This window comes from Lutra lutra, chromosome X, assembly GCF_902655055.1.
Source record: "Lutra lutra chromosome X, mLutLut1.2, whole genome shotgun sequence".
In the NCBI taxonomy this organism is placed as follows: domain Eukaryota; kingdom Metazoa; phylum Chordata; class Mammalia; order Carnivora; family Mustelidae; genus Lutra; species Lutra lutra.
In genome coordinates this window covers 24442272-24462267 of record NC_062296.1, presented here as the reverse complement: position 1 = coordinate 24462267, position 19996 = coordinate 24442272, and the positions used below count along the sequence as shown (strand labels likewise).

General features: G+C 40.3%; 2 protein-coding genes across 4 annotated transcripts in view; one reads left to right on the top strand and one right to left on the bottom strand.

The window, feature by feature from the left end:
* LOC125091434 (uncharacterized) overlaps window positions 1–184 on the bottom strand; it is a 67841-nt gene extending 67657 nt beyond the window's left edge. Inside the window, exon 1 of the mRNA XM_047715096.1 lies at window positions 175–184. Coding sequence (XP_047571052.1) covers window positions 175–184 — 10 coding nt within the window. The remainder of the gene's footprint in view (window positions 1–174) is intronic.
* XIAP (X-linked inhibitor of apoptosis) overlaps window positions 1–19996 on the top strand; it is a 59380-nt gene that overhangs the window by 749 nt on the left and 38635 nt on the right. The window lies entirely within an intron of this gene.

Genomic DNA, 19996 nt, shown 5'->3' with positions numbered 1-19996 from the left:
ATCTACTACTTTGCTTTCAAGTATAATTATGTCCCTAGGTTCGTCACACTATACCTTGATAGTCAGTGACGCATAGAAATGTACTCTTGTAAGACTGGAGGTTGCTATGGTGTTTCTTTCTTCTCTTTTTTTTACTTCGGATTTCTTAAGACCAGTTCAAGAGAACACAGTTACAGACGGCCATCTTAGAACTATAACATTTTAGAGTTGGAAGGGATCTTAGTCGAATCGTCTTAATTTTACAAAAGCGGAAACTGAGGTACGGGAAGATTTCATGGCTTGCCTGAGGCAAGCTCAACTAAGATTAGAACCCAGCTTGTCTGGCTCCTTGCTCACTGCTCTTTCGGAGCAACTGCTGCACATGCCTCCAAGCAAGAAAATTAAACATTCAACTCACCGCACACTTCGGAAGCGTATACCACTTCGTACCATACAGCTGTGCTACAACTTTCGATGTATTTAACGTGTTTATGAAGCCAGTGCTTGAGATATTTTCCCCATCATTCAAGAAGTGGCAACAGTAGGTCAAGATTTATACACACATGCACATATGCATATTTGAATTCGCTTAGATAACTCCTTGAAGTATACACAAGAAAAATGTGGACAGTAGCTACTTAATGGAGGGATGGAGAGGGGTGGAACGTTTTTTAATTTGCACTTCACATGTGGCCTAATGTACTGTTGGAATTTCTTTTTTTTTAAGATTTTATTTATTTATTTGACAGATCACAAGTAGGCAGAGAGGCAGGCAGAGAGAGAGGAAGGGAAGCAGGCTCCCTGCTGAGCTGAAGGCAGAGGCTTTAACCCACTGAGCCACCCAGGCGCCCCTGTTTGGAATTTCTTAACATAAGTATTGATTTTACAATTAGGAACAATTTTTAAAATTCACACACCTCTATGTATATCAACATAAGTATTTATCTGTGCTATGTAAAGACGTATATGCATTTATGTATCTGTGGTCTATATTGTAAAATCCAGTATGGTTCCTGTCAGCCTACCTGGCAGAGCAGGCCTGATTATCAGATGCTCACATTTCTTGTGTTCTCTTTTTGTCCCTAATATAAGATGGTAAAAAGAATATATGTTACTACTAATCTTTATATATTCTTAGAAAATATGCTGACTTTTCCTTATCGAGTAAGATAGCAAACTATAACATTCAAGATACCCAGTTTGATGCAGTGAAAAAATCTGAATGTGGAATCTTTGTGGATAAGAATCATTTTTTAAAACTCGAGATTGGAAGGGTCTCTGGTGATTAGTACTTCAACTCTTTTCTTTTTATGAATAGGTTAACTGGGATTCAAAAGGGTTGAAAAAGTAACTTGCCCAAGATTATATATCTAATTACTAGAAGAGCTTGGACTAAGGTCTGGGTCCTAGTCCAGTACCCCTTGTGCTACCTTTATAACTTTATTGCTTTGTAGTCCATTCAGAGACTCCCAGCTAGGCAGAAAAAGTAATGCTGGCTAAAGGTTAGGCCCATTTCAGTAGATAAGAATTATTGTAATTAACATGCCCGTTAATTTGTACAGTGCTTGAAATATTTTACTGACCTAAATGTTCCCCTTACATTTGGTTATAAACATTAATTTGTTTGATAAATTCTTTGTTTCTCTTGTAAACACTTACCCCCAGTATTAAATGATACTGTCGCTAGTTTTTTTTTTTTTGTTCTAATATTTAAAAGTCTGGTAGTTAGTGCTAATGTGAGGGGGGAAAAAGTTACATTTTATAAAGTAAACATTTATTGATCACCTACTGTATGCCAAGGATTGTACTGTGTGGTGTAGGGTTCGAAAGACAGATGTGGCAAAATAGATGTCCTTGTTCTCTTGAGGCTGGGAGATTATCAGGAGCTGTCAGTTCTCAGCTTTATCTCTGTGTTCTAATCTGGTAATAGTATTATAAAATGTAATCTGTAGCACTATTTAAGGTCATCGTGAGTAGATCTGAGGAGACAAAAACAGTAGTGGTAAAAGAAATTGATGTTGAATACTCTTTTTTTTTTAAACTTAAGGCAAAAAAGGTATTTATTGCTAACAAAATTTAAAAGTTCCAGGCTTCCAGCTCTTCACCAGTTCTTCCTGTGCAATTCCCGGTGAACATTTAACTGTTTTCATGTCTTGGAGGTCATGTGGTACAGTGAGAGTTGCCTTGGATTTGATGCCTGGGTTGTCTTGGCTTTGTTTCCATTTAGCTGTGAGATTGTGAGCAAGTCACTAAACCCCTCAGTGCCTACATATTTCTATTTTCTTAACATTTTATGAGTTAGATATCCCATTTAAAACATAGAATATTTTGAATATTTTAAATTATAAAATAAATATGTTTATTTTGGAAAAATTATGAAATTGAGAATAGTATAAAGAGAAGAAGCAAAATCCTGTTCTTTTATGCTTGCTTTTACTGTTTTGGCTCATACTGTATGTACATTGCGGTAATCCTTTTTTCTTACTCAGCATTTTATTTTTTATTTTTATTTTTTATTTTTTTTTTAAAGATTTTATTTATTTATTTGACAGATAGAGATCACAGGTAGGCAGAGAGGCAGGCAGAGAGAGAGAGAGAGGGGAGGAAGCAGGCTCCCTGCCGCGCAGAGAGCCCGATGCGGGGCTCGATCCCAGGACCCTGGGATCATGACCTGAGCCGAAGGCAGAGGCTTTAACCCACTGAGCCACCCAGGCGCCCCTTACTCAGCATTTTATATTGAAGATTTCCTGTGTCATGAAAAGTCTTTTAAAATGTCGTTTTTATTTATCCTCCATATTCTTCTTTTCTTTTAAGATTGATTTATTTGAAACAGAAAGGACAAGCAGGGGGAGGGACAGAGGGAGAGGGAAAGACAAGCAGACTCCCTGCTGAGTGATGACCTGTTGTGGTGAGGGGACTCAGTCCCAGGACCCCTGAGATCATGACTAGAGCCGAAGTCAGACGCTTAACCTACTAAGCCACCCAGGCACCCTGGGAGACAGAGTCTTAAGCAAACTCCACACTGAGCATGGAGCCTGATGTGGGGCCGATCGCAGATCACAACTTGATCGGAAACCAAGAGCTGGATGCTTAACAATTGTGCCACCCAGGTGCCCCATATCCTACATCTTATTCTATGCTTTGCCTTCATTTTATAAAGTAACAGGTTTGAGCTAGTTGACTCCAAGGATTGAAAATCCATTATAGTAGTTTTTTTTTAATTGATTATCTCCGATTTTACCAAAGGAAAAAAATCCCATATAACAATTCAAAATCTTTTTGGAATAAATACCTCAAATAAAATGATAAGAAATTAAGAATAAGGTGGAGATATAAACCTTAATAATTTGTGATTATTCTTTCATTTTTTTCTGCCTTTATGATTTGAATACTTTATTTTAAAAATTTCACATGCTAAGTACTTGAACTTTAATTTGTTGAAGATGTGATGATACCTGTGTCACTACTGTGTTAAAAGCTGGCCTGTTTTATCTTGTAGGGTGGGTACAGAATAAGTTGAAGAGGGAAAAACTGGGTTGCTGGGATTATCATAGTACAGAGGAGAGAAAATTTGTGGAAGCTCAGAAGGGTTCAATAACTTGCTTAAAGTCCAAATAGCTATTATGTTGCAGGGGTAGGATTTGAATCCAGATTTCTCTGATTCTGGTAGTCATGCTTTTCTTCCATTGCATGTTATATTTTAGAAGATCTCTTAGACACATATTTTGATGGTATTGCTTTGATCAAAATTGACTAATTCAGTATCTTTAAATAAATTGAGGAACTGAAGTGAGAAATGCTGAGATAGCACTTAAGATGGTTTTCAGCTTGAGACAACCCATCCAACACACCCTGAGCACCTTCTGCTTTGAGCCAAATTCTTACATCACTGTATAACAGTGACTGGCATGTAGTAAGTACGTGCCTGGCAAAAAATGGTTGACTGAAGGCACCTGAGTGGTGCAGTTGGTTGAGCATTCAACTCTTGGTTTTGGCGCAGGTCAAGATCTCAGGGTTGTGGGATCGAGCCCCACATTGGGCTTCACACTTGCGTGGAGTCCGCTTAAGTTTCTGTCTCCCTTGGAGATGCATTTCTTTTGTTTGTATTTTTATAAGGCCTAACACTCTGTAGCTTTCCCAGTGAGAAGTGAATAAATCTGGGATGTCTGCCTTTCATTTCGGTGCTGAAAGAAGGAAAGCATAACTCTTGTCAAGTTAAAGGAAGAGTTTTATCAGGTATAGGTCAACACTAAGACCTCAAGCTAAAAAATACAAGATGCTTGCTGGGTGCTTTTTGATTTGTTTGTTTCGATGTTGGGTTTTAAAAATTAGCTTATGAGGCACCTGGGGTCTCAGTCATTAAGCCTCTGCCTTCAGCTCAGGTCATGATCCCAGGATCCTCGGATCAAGGCCCATATCCAGCTCCATGCTCGGCGGGAAGCCTGCTTCTCCCTCTCCCACTCCCCTGCTTGTGTTCCCTCTCTCACTGTGTCTCTCTCTCTCAAATAAATAAAATCTTTTTTAAAAATAAAAATAAATAAAAAATTAGCTTATTGCTGATTGATCTCTTTTGAAGTCAGAAATATCTGAATTCTTTTCTTTGCCTTGTTAGTTTAAATACACCATTTACAAAAAAAAAAAAAGTTCTCACTCTCCCTTTGCCTCCTCCCATCTCTCTCTCTCAAATAAATAAATCTTTTAAAAAAATTGTTGACTGAGGGGCATCTGGGTGGCTCAGCTGGTTGGGTGTCTACTTTTGGATCAGGTCATGATTCCTGGCATTGGGCCTCGAGTTGGGCTCCCCACTCAGTGGGGAGTCTGCTTCTCCCTCTCCCACTGCTTCTCCCCTGGCTTGTGTGCTCTCTCTGTCAAATAAAGAAGTGGAGTCTTTAAAAAAATTGTTGACTGGGTGCCTTTGCTTGTTATAATGTATTAGATAAAAAAGGAAAAACTAAAACTTCTAAGGCCTTCTGGATAATTTGAAATAAAGGACTTTCTATGCTCTGAGAAATTAAAGCAGCTGTTGATTAGTTACTATATCTACCAAAAGAATTTGAGGCCAAACTTACCAGTTATATGTTTTATGTACTCTGATTATACTTAATATTAGATTGTCCTTTGTGTGGTAAAAGCATGTTTTATGTAATTTTGTAGGACTTAGCATGGACTTTTATTATTTTTAATTCTGGTATTGTTGTAGCTTTGCTATTTGATACATTTTGCAATTTGATTTTGGTATGATGGATCCCCAATCTTAGTTAAGGATACATGTGATTCACTTATCATGATCTGCTTTTTTTTTAAAGATTTTATTTATTTATTTGACAGACAGAGATCACAAGTAGGCAGAGAGGCAGGCAGAGAGAGAGGGGGAAGCAGGTTCCCTGCTGAGCAGAGAGCCCAATGTGGGGCTTGATCCCAGGACCCTGAGATCATGACCTGAGCCGAAGGCAGAGGCTTAACCGACTGAGCCACCCAGGCGCCCTGCCATGATCTGCTTTTATAATGTATTTTCAAGAATATAGGTCATGGTGAAACTGAGGTTTACCTGTACAGACTGGGAATAGCTTGAACTCAGATGATCAGGCAGAGGTTGAACTGAGTGAGTTAAGGCTGATTTCCTTAACTGGGGAAAGTTGGTACCACTGTGCATTCTCTGGAATCTATAAATACTTACATATGGTTTGAACTTTTATACATCCTCTTGTGATAATTTTGTTGGCCTCACAACACAGGCCTCTCCTATATGTAATTACATTGCTATGTGCTTTACCTTTCAGTGGCTTCCGCTAATTTTTCAAGCCTTGAAAGGGCCAGGAACTGACATTTTTTGCTGCCTCACCAGACTAACCCTTCTGCCAGTAATTCTTAGAGTAATTTCTTTAGACCCATATTGCTCATAATCACCAGGTTTGACTGTCATTTACTGTATGATCTTTGATGAGTAACAATCAGAAAACCACAGTTTCCCCATATTTCAAATGGGGGCTATGATATATTGCTTAGGTTAAATTAGATACCACATATGAAAACCTTCTAATTGTAATTCACATACGTATTTAGTTATTATCAGAGGTGACATGGTAAAAAAAGAGTGGATGGGCCATGGACTCACACAAGCTCTATGTTGAGTTTTTGACCTTCTGTTAAATAGGGTGACATTTTTTAGTTTCAATTCAGCATGTTGTAGTAGTTTTATGTGTAGCTAACATGATTGTATGGAGGGAAATGAAAGTGAGTTTGTAGATAGTTTAGAACACGTGAGCACTCATTAACTCTGTGGTACTGTTTTAATTTGGCTTGTAGTCACTTGCTGTGGCAGTCTCGTTTACTTGGTGTCATTTTAATTCAAACCCAGACAGAAGACAAACCTGCATGTGTATAGGCAGCAGAGTGACTTTCAGATAGAACTAAATATTTTTACTGGAGAAAAGGAAAAGATGTTGGCTTTTACCAAGAACTTGTTTCAGCACTTGGCTTGAGATCTCAACATGATCATGGAAGAGTACTTAATTCTGAGACATATCTAGGGTAGGTATTACCTGTTCACCAAATCATCTATTAAAGAACCTCGGCATGGCACGTGTGGAACCATCTGATTTTTTAAAGTCCTGCATCCTAATCATTCTGTCAGGATAAGTTATCTAAGTATCAAACAGAGTAAGTTCCACTTCTTTGCCACCAGTCAGTTCTATGGCCTCAGTCAAATCATTTAACTTCCTTATGCTTCAAAATGAAAGAGTGATTTCTGTTATCCTGTCAGCACAAATACAGTCAGCTCTGGTGAACAAGTTTTGCTTGTGGGTTTCTGCAAATTATGATGATTTTAGTTTATAACGTATTTGATTCAGAACTTCCCTTTTGTAAAAATTAGGGGAATTTTTTGGGAAAGATTAGAGGCAACTCTTCTTCTTACCAGGCCCCAAATTAATTGATGATTTTTATAACGCAGTGAATGAATAGTTCACAACTCCAGCTATAGACGTCACTCGAACATTTGCAACAAAGTCCTTTCATTTTCATTTTCTTTTTTTTTCTTCTTTTCTTTTTTTTACTAACATATAATGTATTATTTGTTTCAGGGGTACAGGCCTGTGATTAGTCCCTCCCATTCTCAACTCAAGTTAACAATAAGTAGTAATTAGGTAATACCTGTATTTCTCAGTCCTCTCTGCTGGTGATTTACTGCCACCAAGCAGGGCACCAAAAGACATTTGTTCATGGCCAACCACTGTGGACATGACCTGATTACCGCTTTTACCTCTGGGAGTTGACCTGTATCTCTCTCTTTTCTTCTTTAACCTGATGATTGACAGTGTTGACATCAGTTTACAATTTCTTCTTTCTAGTTGGTGTGGCTTGGAGTTAGTAATCTAACAGTAATATTACAAAGTAGCAAGCTGGCAAAAATTCTCACCAAAGGCAAAAAGATACGGACCAACAATATATCCTTCCCTCTCCTTGTTATGAGAATGATCTTTTGTGAATGAAAAACCCAAACCTTGCAATACCAGGCCCTGCTTTTGGTAGTTTACTGGGCTAATGTGTTTACAGATGAAGGAAGCATTGTCACCTGGCATATAGCCAAGTAACACCCCCCCGTCAGTCAGCTGGGTAGGATTATATAAGGGACCTGACTAATTAAGAGCCCAACTGCTTTTTTTTTTATAAGAATCTAATCCATTTACTGGATAAAATTTAGAAAATTAAGCACAAAGAAGAAAATAAAAATCAATAATCCCACTGGCCAGAGATAACCACAGTAGAATTCTGATGTATAATTTAGCCTGTCTTTATATATCTGTAATTTTTTATAATTAGGATTATACTGCACAGTATTTTGTAATCAGCTTTTTTTTTCACTTAAGACAACAGGGTGAACATATGTCTGTGTCCTTTAATATTCTTCTACGACCTCAGTTTTTAATGAACGCCTAGTATCCACATTACTGAAGTGTTATCCTCATTTGTTGGATATTGAATTTTTTTGTTTATCAATAGCACTGTATTGAATATCCTCATATATATTGAATATCCTCATATATACATTAAAAAATCCTTGATAGTTTCCTTAAAGTTGATGCTTTCAACTAGAATAGGTGGTTCAGAAGATAATTATATATTTAAGATTTTAGAACATATTGCTACATTACTCTCTAGGAAAGGTGTACTAATTTTTTAAAACTTTTAATTCTAGTGTAGTTAACATAAAGTTATATTTGTTTCAAATGTATAATAATGATTCAACAATTTCATATGTTATTTGGTGCTCATCAAGATAAGTGTACTCTTTTTTAAAAAAAGATTTTATTTATTTATTTGAGAGAGAGCACAGGTGGTGAGAGGAGGCAAGGCAGGGGGCAGAGGGAGAGGGAGAAGCAGACTCCCCTCTTAGCAGGGACCCTGACATGGAGCTCGATCCCAGGACCCCAGGATCATGACCTGAGGTGAAGGCAGATGCTTAACCAACTGAGCCACCCAACTGCCCCAAGATAAGTGTACTCTTAATCCCCTTTACTTGTTTGACCCATTCCCACCACCAAAAAAGTATGCCAATTTTTATTTTTATTTTATTTTTCTTTAAAGATTTTATTTATTTGACAGAGGTGGGGGGGGAAGCAGGCTCCCCGCTGAGCAGAGAGCCTGATGCAGGGCTCGATCCCAAGACCCTGAGATCATGACCTGAGCTGAAGGCAGAGGCTTAACCCACTAAGCCAGCAAGAGTGCCTGTTACCACGTTCCTTTCCCACTGTTAGATTTTTACTATTGGCAGTGATGGCCATCACTATCCTGCCAAACAGGACAAAAATGGTGGTATCTTTTAAAATGTTTATTTCCGGGGGGAAAAAAGTTCATTTCCGGGGTGCCTGGGTGGCTTAGTATATTCATAGATCATCTCTGGAGGAATACAGAAATTGGTAAGGGTTATTGCTACTGGGAATGTGTTGGGGGATTATTTTTATACTTTTCTAGGTTCCTTTGGCTGGTAAACTGATACAGGACAGATTAATAGGAAAAAGTTTTGATTACATACATGTGGGAGCCCCATGAGAACATGCGATCTACAGGCAGTCAGAGTTGAGATTTATATGCCATCCTAAGCTAGGGAGAAAAGGGGGTAGGGGTCTGAGACTTCAAAGGGGAGAAGGACAGTTTATAGGAAGATAGGAAGAACAAATGTTTGATAAATGTTTGCCAGGCCATACATAGACAATGAAACACAGAGGAATTTGATCTCCAGGTCCTACAGAGCTCCCCCAGTTTACCACACCTAGCTCGTATTCTTTGCAGTTATCTTTGGTGATAGTTCTCTTCCTGGACCAGGCCCTCTATCTAAATTCCTTTGGGCAGTTGAGGAGGAGGTAAAAGCATTTCCTGAATCTTTGGGGCTTGACTCACTTCCGGTTAAAGTAGTCCACAGGCCCCAGGCGCCTGGCTGGCTTGGTTGGTAGGACATGCAACTTCTGATCTCTGGGTCTTGAGTTCAAGCCCACATTGAGGGTAGAGTTTACTTAGAAAAATAAGGGGCGCCTGACTGGCTGATTGAGAAGAGCATGCAACTTGATCTCGGGGTTGTGAGTTGGAGCTTCCAGTTGGGTGTAGAAATTATAATCAGTAATAATAGTAATAAATATTTAAAAAGTAATCCTCATACCAAAGCTGCACACTTTGGGAAGGCTTATTCTGAAACCCTTTAGTCCAGCCTTTGAAGCTTGCCCATGAAGTTCCACAACCCAGAAGTTGAGTTGGTATGTTGTTCCATCTCATTGAACTGCTCTTTTAATCCTGAGAATAGTCAGTTCAGTTAAATAGTTGTGTCTCATTTCAGGAGATGGTGATGCACTTGGGCTCCCAAAGTTAGGGCTGTGATGCAAACAGTCTGGTATTAAATAAGAGAAATTTCTGTGAAAACGAAACAGAAAGGTTAATAGAGCAGATTAAAGTTTCAGTTTCTGAGTTGTTTTTTTAGACAGAGAGAGATAGAGTGAGAGAGGAAACACAAGCAGGGGGAGTGGGAGAGGAAGAAGCAGGCTTCCCACTGAGCAGGGAGTCCAGTGTGGGGCTCCATCCCAGGAACCTGGGATCACGACCCAAGCTGAATGCAGTCACCTAAGGACTGAGCCACGCAGGCACCCCCCTAGTTTCTGAGTTGTGAAGGCAGCCTGGTGAGAGGATTTTTAGATGTTCAGCTTGAAGCAGCTTCAGATAGAGTGGAGGCAGGCAGTGGCATTCTGAAAGATTTTCCTGAATGTCTCTGGTGATCTTTCTGAGCGGTCCACATAGCAATAGGTATGAAGACTATGTGATCTGTTGTGATTTCTCTGAAGCTTATATCAAGTTGTCCGACTTACATGGCTTTGGAAAAGGGGCAGTTTTATTCTCTGATTCCAACTCAGGAGGTTGGGGTAAATTTAGAAATGTTAGTTTGGAGAATTGTAGCCAAATATTGGAGGAAACTTCTGGATTCAGAATCCAGTCCAGTTTATAGGTAGAACTCAAAGACAATAGCACTAGCATTTGAGACTTTTTAAAAAAGATTTATTTATTTAGAGAGAGAACATAAGTGGGGAAAGGGGCAGAGGGAGAGTATCTCCAGGCAGACCTCCTGCTAAGCCCAGAGCCCAACGTGCGGCTCAGTCCCACAACCCATGAAATCATGACCTGAGCTGAAACCAAAAGTTGGACACTTAACCAACTGAGCCACCCAGGCAACCCCCCCACTTTTCTTAAGAGGCTTCGTGTGGAACCAAATGTGGGACTTGAGCTCACAACCCTGATATCAAGACCTGAACTAAAATCTTGAGTCAAATGCTTAATCTGACTGAGCCACCCAGGTACCCCAGTAGAACTAGAATTTGATATTCATAATGGTGTATTAGTGAAACATAATTTTTCTCTGTCAGATCACCCCCATTTTTATCAAAGATAATCACATACCTATCTATTTGCAAATTCAGTCTAGTTTCAATAAACTTGGCCTATTTACATAAGTGTAACAAGAGTGGTGATTTATCATATAGGCTCTTTTAATCTGCTTTGTTGGAACTTTTCATAAGAAATCTGATTGGACTCTTTAAAGGCTTCTTGGGGTTAGAAAGCCAAGCCAAGACTTGCCATCAGACTTAACCTGTGATACTTACAGATTTGGGTTAATTTCTCTTTTCACGGTTCCCAGGATTTCCTAAGGTTCCTATCCTCCTGGAAGGTGACCTTCCTTCCTTACCTGGTAAGGCTACCGGGAACCCTGTAAGCAAGGTATCAGGCTGATTTTTCCAAGGGGCTTTATTGGCTTCATGAAGTTACCTTAGCTCCTTAAAACTGTCTAGTGGTATCTGAGTCTGTGCATGTCTCTCTCAAACATAACATCCCAGTCAAAGCCTTGGCACTATAGCCAGTGTTTCCCGTTGTGTCCTGTTATAAGGAGAACAGATTCTTATAGAACTACTGCAAGTAACTATCTTGCCATGAAAATAAGAATACTGAGTTTCCAAATTCTGGATGGATCAGGTAAAAAATGTATGTTCCAATTCTGCTCTCAAAGATATCATTTAACAAATTGCTTAAGGTCATAGCTTAAGAAGAAAGGTTTCCTGGGGTGCCTGGCTGGCTCAGTCGGTTAAGTATCTTACTCTTGGTTTCAGCTCAGGTCATGATCTGGGGGTTGTGAGATCAAGCCCCACTTAGGGCTCCATGCTCAGTGCAGAGTCCGCTTGAGATTCTTTCCCTCTCCCTCTCCCAGTTTGAGTCCATGCACACACACTTTCTCTCTCTCTCAAATAAACTTACTTGAAATTTATTTATCTGAAAAAGAGAGAAACTGAACACAAGCAGGGAGAGCGGCAGAGGGAGAGGGAGAAGCAGGGAGCCCAACAACCTGGGGCCTGACCCCAGGACCCCTGGATCATGACTCAAGCCGAAGGCAGACACTTAACCAACTGAGCCACCCAGGTGCCCCAATAAATAAAATCTTTTTTAAAAAAGATTTTATTTATTTGTTTGACAGAGACACAGCAAGAGAGGGAACACAAGCAGAGGAGCAGCAGAGGGAGAAACAGGCTTCCTGCCAACCAGGGAACCCAGTGCGGGGCTCGATCCCAGGACCCTAGGATCATGACTTGAGCCGAAGGTAGACGATTTAATGACTGAGCCACCCAGGTGCCCCTAAAGTCTTTTTTTTTTTTTTTTTTAAAGAAAGCGTTCCTTATATCTGGAAGATAAAAGATGAAAGAACGAGAGGTGCCTGGGTGGCTCAGTGGGTTAAAGCCTCTGCCTTCAACTCAGGTCATGATCCCAGAGTCCTGGGATTGAGCCCCACATCAGGCTCTCAGATCAGTGGGGAGCCTGCTTCCCTCTCTCTCTGCCTGCCTCTCTGCCTACTTGGGATCTCTGTCTGTCAAATAAATAAATAAATAACCTTAAAAAAAAAAGACAAAAGAACAAGTGATATTATAAACAAGTCAAAGAATCCTAATCATCCTCTTCAGTTCTTTACAGTACTATGTGATTAGTACTTGTTCTGTTAAATCCAGCTTTTACATTTGTTCCAAAAATTCTTACCCAGTTCAGTTTTATGATCTTAAAGTTATTGGAAACCCATATTCTAGCATACCTGTCGAGTTCTTTCTATAGGGCTCCACTCAGGGCATGGAGCCTGCTTAAAAAGGAAAAGCAAAAAGAGTCCTTCCCATGAATTTCTCTGAAGGTGAAACACTTTTGTGGAACATTTGCAAAAGCATCGGAGTAAATAAGTGTTAAGTAGTAAAAGCCTTTAACATGGCAATGGTTAAAGATCTGATGAGTGTTTCTTATAATGCAGTTGACAAGGAAATTTGGTTTTTTGGTGAGATACATTTTAAAATGGCAAACATCGGGCGCCTGGGTGGCTCAGTGGGTTAAGCCGCTGCATTCGGCTCAGGTCATGATCTCAGGGTCCTGGGATCGAGTCCCGCATGGGGCTCTCTGCTCAGCAGGGAGCCTGCTTCCCTTCCCCTCTCTCTGCCTGCCTCTCTGTCTACTTGTGATCTCTCTCTCTGTCAAATAAATAAATAAAATCTTAAAAAAAAATAAAATAAAATGGCAAACATACCAGTATGTAACAGATTTTTAGAATTTTTTCAGATTTTAGAATATTTTAGAATTTTTTCCCTTAAGGTTTTATTTTTAAGTAATCTCTGCACCCAACTTGGGGCTCAAACCTATAACCCTGAGATCAAGAGTTGCATACTCGACTAACTGAGCCAGCCAGGCACCCCCAGATTTTTAGAAATTTCATATGAGGGGTGCCTTGGTGGCTCAGTTGTTAAGTATCTGCCTTCGGCTCTGGTCATGATCCCAGGGTCCTGGGATGGAGCCCTGCATCAGGCTCCCTGCTGGCAGGAAACCTGCTTTGCCCTCTCCCACTCCCCCTACTTGTATTCCCTCTCTCACTGTGTCTCTGTCAAATAAATAAAATCTTTTTTAAAAATGTCATATGATTTCTGGAACACTTAGGTTTAAGAAGATTATTATCAGTTATTTGACAATGCTTCCCATGTAATTTAACATACCAAATGAGCCTAATTAGTTAATATCTCACTTTTTATAAGGAGAGAACAAATCTTTTGAGAGGTTCAAGGGGGCTCTTTGGAAAAATCCCCAAACTAGTTTGAGGTCAAAAAAGACTTTATTTATCATTTAATTTTTGGAAACTTTGTCAAAAATACCAAAATATTTTAAAACATTTGACTAAATAGGATCAGAGATGATTATGAAACATTATTTAACCAGAGTGACAAAAGCTTACATAGTTGTGAGCAAAACCAATCAAAGAGCTGATAAAGCACAGGAAATTATTTTAATAAAATACAAAATCTTTGCTTTCTAAGAAGATTACTTAAAAGGTAAAGAAAAACCTTTCACAGTCTCTTAAATTAGCAGACCAGTAGTCCAAGGAAACATTGTCCTTTTAGCAAATGAAAAATTAAGTTTTAATTTTACATAAGTATACTACCAATATTAAAGATTATTTTCAAAACCCTTGTAGGGTGCCTGCATGGCTCAGTAGGTTAAGCATCTGCCTTCAGCTCAGGTCATGATCTCCAGGTCCTGGGATTGGCCCTGTGTCCAGCTCCCTGCTCAGCAGGGAGTCTTCTTATCCTTCTGCCTCTGCGCCTCCCCTGCTAGCACACTCTTTCACTCAAATAAATAAAATCTTCTTTAAAAAATTAAATTTAACAAAACCCCTAATTTTTAAAAGATTTTTATTTATTTGTAAGACAGAGAGAAATCACAAGTAGGCAGAGAGGCAGGCAGAGAGAGAGGGGGAAGCAGGCTCCCCGCTGAGCAGAGAGCCCGATGTGGGGCTCCATCCCAGGACCCTGAGATCATGACCTGAGCTAAAGGTAGAGACTTAACCCACTGAGCCACTGAGGTACCCAAACAAAAACCCTTGTAATAACAGTTCAAATTTTTTTAAAGATTTTATTTATTTGAGAGACAGAGAGCCAGAGAGAGAGTGAGCATGAGCAAGGAGAGGGAGAGGGAGAAGCCGGCTCCCTGCTTAGTGGGGACCCCAATTAGGGGCTTGATCCAGGATCCCAGGATCATGACCTGAGCCAAAGGCAGATGCTTAACCAACTGAGCCACCCAGGTACCCCAACAATTCAATTTTAGCCAGCTTGATTACATGAGGTAGGATTTTCTCTCTCTCTCTGTGTTCCCACTTCTATTTGTCCTTTCTTTTCACCTTTCCCAATTTGAAATAACCAGATTGACTTCAGGACAATGTAACACAAATGCATCTCCATACCTCATGCACTTTCATAGCCAAAAACACAGCCTGCTTTTTTTTTTCTGGTTAAAACTAATAAGCAGTTGTGATCAGTTACATCAGTATTCTTTTAGATTGGCAAATTTTTGAGTACATTTCATAATTCCTATAAGCATATGCTTCTTCATTTTAGTCTTTTAGTGTGGTGTAAAATGTGTTTACTAATAGGCCCATATTTATCTTTATGTGTAACAGGAACCCAAAACTAGATAAAAACCTGTGTTCAGTAATTTTTTAAAAAGATTTTATTTATTTGTCAGAGTGAGCACAGGCAGACAGAGTGGCAGGCAGAGGCAGACAGAGAAGCAGGCTCCCGCTGAGCAAGAAGCCCGATGTGGGACTTGATCCCAGGATGCCGGGGTCATGACCTGAGCCAAAGGCAGCGGCCCAACCAACTGAGCCACCCAGGCGTCCCCTGTGTTCAGTAATTAATGTTTCATTGTTTTATCTTACTTGGAAATTAGATATTCAGTAAACTTCCATCATTTAACTTAGCAAAACTCTAAACTTTAAAGTTACCAAAAAGGAGGTGCCTGGGTGGCTCAGTCAGTTAAGCGTCTTCCTTCATCTCAGTTCATTATCCCTGGGTGCTGGAATCAAGCCCTACATCAGCTACCTGCTAGGTGGGAGCCTGCTTCTCTCTCTCCCTTTGCCTGCTGCTTTCCCTGCTTGTGCTCTCTCTCTCTGCCAAATAAATAAATAAAATCCTTAAAAAAAGTAAAGTTACCAAAAAGATTTTAGAAGCTATTTTTATTTTATTTATTTATTTATTTATTTTTAAGATTTTATTTATTTATTTGACAGACAGAGATCACAAGTAGGCAGAGAGGCAGGCAGAGAAAGAGGAGGAAGCAGGCTCCCTGCTGAGCAGAGAGCCCAACTCGGGGCTCGATCCCAGGACCCTTGGATCATGACCTGAGTCAAAGGCAGAGGCTTCAACCCACTGAACCACCCAGGTGTCCCTAGAAGCTATTTTTAAGTACACATATTGTAAAATATAGTTAACTGCTCAAAAATTCAACCAAAAACCTCTACCCCACTTACATCTCACATCTAACTAAATCACTTGTTCCCAACGGTTGTGTTTAGACTACTCAGAAAGACTTCATGAGACATTAGACAGCCGTCACCCCAAGCTATTTTCTGTAAGAGCTATATACTTGACTAGTAAATGTAGGCAGAATAGAAGTTGAATGTCTGCATTATAATCAGTGTTGATAACTCTAAAGACATGCCTATTTTATTTTTTATTTTTTAAATATTTATTTGAGAAAGAGTGAGGCCACGTGAGGGAGAGGCAGGGGGAGAGGAAGAGAGTCTCAAGCAGATTCCTATCTTATTTTAAACTAATGAACTTCAGCTGGCTCAGTACTGAGTATTTTTCCAGATCACATGAACCTGAGAAACATTTGGGTTAATTGCTGTTATATTTCTGAGAACTTTCGGGATACCTAATTTATAAGCATTTAATTTTATAGAGCTTTTCAACAAATTAACTTTAGTAATACCATCTGGAGATAGAAAATGCCACCCATCTACAACACAGAGATAAATATATAGATAAATGCAGGTAGAGACCTTGTTTTAAAATGTTAACCAGGGGGACGCCTGGGTGGCTCAGTTGGTTGGACGACTGTCTTCGGCTCAGGTCATGATCCCGGGGTTCTAGGATCAAGTCCCACATCGGGCTCCCAGCTCCATGGGGAGTCTGCTTCTCCCTCTGACCTTCTCCTTGCTCATGCTCTCTCTCACTGTCTCTCTCTCAAGTAAATAAATAAAATCTTAAAAATAAAATAAAATAAAATGTTAACCAGGGGTGCCTGGGTGGCTCAGTGGGTTAAAGCCTCTGCCTTCGGCTCAGGTCAAGATCCCAGAACCTGGGATCGAGCCCTGCATCAGGCTCTCTGCTCAGCAGGCAGCCTGCTTCCCCCTCTCTCTCTGCCTGCCTTTCTGCCTACTTGTGATCTCTGTCTGTCAAATAAATAAATAAAATCTTAAAAAAATAATAATAAAATGTTAACCATGAGAGGGGTCCCTCACTGGCGCAGTTGATAGAACATGCATCTCTTGATTTTAGGGTCGTGAGTTCAAGCCCCACATTGGGCATTTTAGCCATGAGATGGGTATGATAATGCAAAACTCACTAGTTTGTAAAGGAACCATTGGGGGGGGTGCCTGGGTGGCTATCGACTTTTTTGTCTCAGGGTCAAGAGATCAAGCCCCTTGCCAGGCTCTGTGCTCAGGGCAGAGTCTGCTTGAGATTTTTTTCCCCTCCTTCCTCTCCCCCTCAATTCCTTCCCCTGCTCGTGTTTGCATGCACACATGCTCTATCTAAAAAAAATAAATAAATAAAATCTTAGAACAGTCAGAATAAGTTTAGCTTACCTGAATAGAAGCTTTTTAGCTCATATTTATGGAGAAGACTTACAAGATTTGTATTTGTCCTTGACAAGTAATATTTAAGGAGGCTGTAGTCTGGAGTTGAGGCACAAAAGCCTTTTTAGCAGTTCATATTAGTAATAATCGTGTCTCAAATAAATCTTATTGGCTGCCACTGTGCAAAGCTAGCAGTTTATATTTTAAAAAGGTTTCTATCCCCCCACACTTTTTTCCCACAGCACTCTTAGGAATTGGGCATAGTCTAGGTAAGAGTTTACACTTAAAATCTCAAAGGCACAGGGAAAGAGTGCAAGTTCCTCAGATAAATTTCGGCTTCTTAAGGCCAATATTTACAAGCCTTGTGAGATAGAGCTTTGGGGAATGGTAAAAAGGTGTAGGTGAACTTTGATTTGCCTCTAGAGTTGCATTTCTAGTTTTGCAAAGATTTGTAAGATAAGGACAGGTGCTCTCAGTCCCTCCAAGAATTGGGTTGCAACTTGAATCCTTACCCAAGAACATTAGAAGATTTTTCTTTCCCTCTGGGTACATAGTTTTATTTCAACTTAGGGGAGGAGGCCAGAAAAGTTCCTGTCAGACTCTGAATATTGGCTTTCAATCTGGCCAGTCTCTTACCACAGAACTACGTAAGCTGTAAGCTTTATGGCCATCATAGGGCTTAAACTCATGATCCTGAGATCAGGAGTTGGATATTCTACCAACTGAACCAACCAGGCATCCCTAAAAAAAAAAAAACCTTGTCAGTTTTTAGCCAGATAGACAGCAAACATTTTCCAAGTTTAATGCAGTTTTGTAAAGTCTGTATAAAGCATTTTATTTTATTTTTTAAAATATTTTATTTATTTATTTGACAGAGGGAGAGAGATCACAAGTAGGCAGAGAGGCAGGCAGAGGGAGAGGGGGAAGCAGGCTCCCTGCTGAGCCGAGAGCCCGATGTGGGGCTCGATCCCAGGACCCTGAGATCATGACCTGGGCCGAAGGCAGAGGCTTAACCCATTGAGCCACCCAGGCGCCCCGTATAGAGCATTTTAATAAAGACCTTCTTTCTTAGTGTTTCAGTTCAACCTTGAATTTACCTTAAGGGGAAAAGCCTCCCTGTCGGCCTGATATTTGTAGGAGGGCCTGGGAGAAATTCCAGGCAGGGGGAGGTTTTCAGGAGGTGGTCTGGCTGAGTGGAGTTGTAAATGGCCATTAATTTTTTGAATCCCTCTTTAAATTTGGCAGGCTCCTGAAAGTAGAGGTAAGGGCTTTATTTTTTTTTAAGATTTTATTTATTTATTTGACAGAGATCACAAGTAGGCAGACAGGCAGGCAGAGAGAGAGAGGAGGAAGCAGGCTCCCTGCCGAGCAGAGAGCCCAATGCAGGGCTCGATCTCAGGACCCTGAGATCATGACCTGAGCCGAAGGCAGAGGCTTAACCCACCGAGCCACCCAGGCGCCCCGAGGTAAGGGCTTTATAATTTAAAAGATCTGCTGTCCAGGGGACATGAAATTCTTCGGGACATTGCCTAGGAGGAAACTGGAGGAGCCTGATTATAGAACCCAGCAAAATAAGCCTTATGTCTGAGGCTTATTGTCCATCCTAGGTACTTCTGTTAAGTTTATTTTCTGACTTTCAGTGTTTACCTGAGTAACCTCTCTACCCGGGTCTTAGAGATCATGCTGGAGTGCTCCCTGTAAATATTGTAGGGAAGGGGAAGCTGAAATGAGCAGCTAAGTGCTTTAAGGGATTTTCTGAGGAAGGTGAAGGAGCTCTGGGGACTAAAGAATTTGCTGAAGAGATGGACCAGATTTTAAGAAGGGGAATTCATATTGGGGACTTCACAGCTTGTATTCTCATTTCTATTCTTACATCTTGTTAAAGGAGTCTCTAAGGCTAGCTCTTCTGTGTCTTTGTGTCTACTTTTTAATTTGGTCTTCCCATAAGTACCATTAAGACAATTGTTTAGGATGAGAGCTCTCTAAAAATTTTTTTCTAATATAGAACTTTTTCATTTCTGAAGATCCATCATCTGGCCATTGAGAAAGTAGAATCTATGTTTTTTAAAGATTTATTTATTTGAGAGAGTGCACTCACGTGAAGTGGGCGGCAGGCAGAGGGAGAGGAGAGAAAATCTTAAGCAGACTCCCCACTGATAACAGAGCCTGACATGGGGCTCGATCTCATGACCCTCAGATCATGACCTGAATCGAAATCAAGAGCCAGATGCTTAACTGACTGAACCACCCAAGTGCCCCAACAAGTAGCATCTATTAATGTCAGTAGTGGTTCAAATCAGGAAGCCTTTTTATGGCTTACCCAAGGATGCAAGAGGTATCCTACAAGGGAGTGCAAAAGATGCAGTCCTTACAAGATCCTGAAAATTCACTCCCAAAGATAGTCAGAGAAAGTAAAGCCCTTTGTTGTTACAGGCTGTAAGAATGGTATGAAAACCTTGTCTCTGTTTTCTCACAAAAAACACCTCCAGTCCCAGACCCACTAATCTGACACCAGACATTACTAGAATGGGTTTTTTCCAACACTAGGAAAACAAAGAAGGTTGCCATAAGAGCCCCTTATGGACTGGGATGGGACCCCTTCTGACAGACTCCCCTGAGAGCTGGCACAGTTAGATGAAAAGAGTGCTGCTTATGATTTCATGTCTCAGAACCCCAGTCTCTTTGGCCATCAAGATGCACACTGGTATGTGCATCTTCTGGCTGGCAGAGACAAGAGACAATATTCTCACTGGTCATACAACCACACTCTCTAAGACATAGAACAAGACAAAAGGAAAACCTTATTCAGCTTCTTGTATATGTATGTTAACA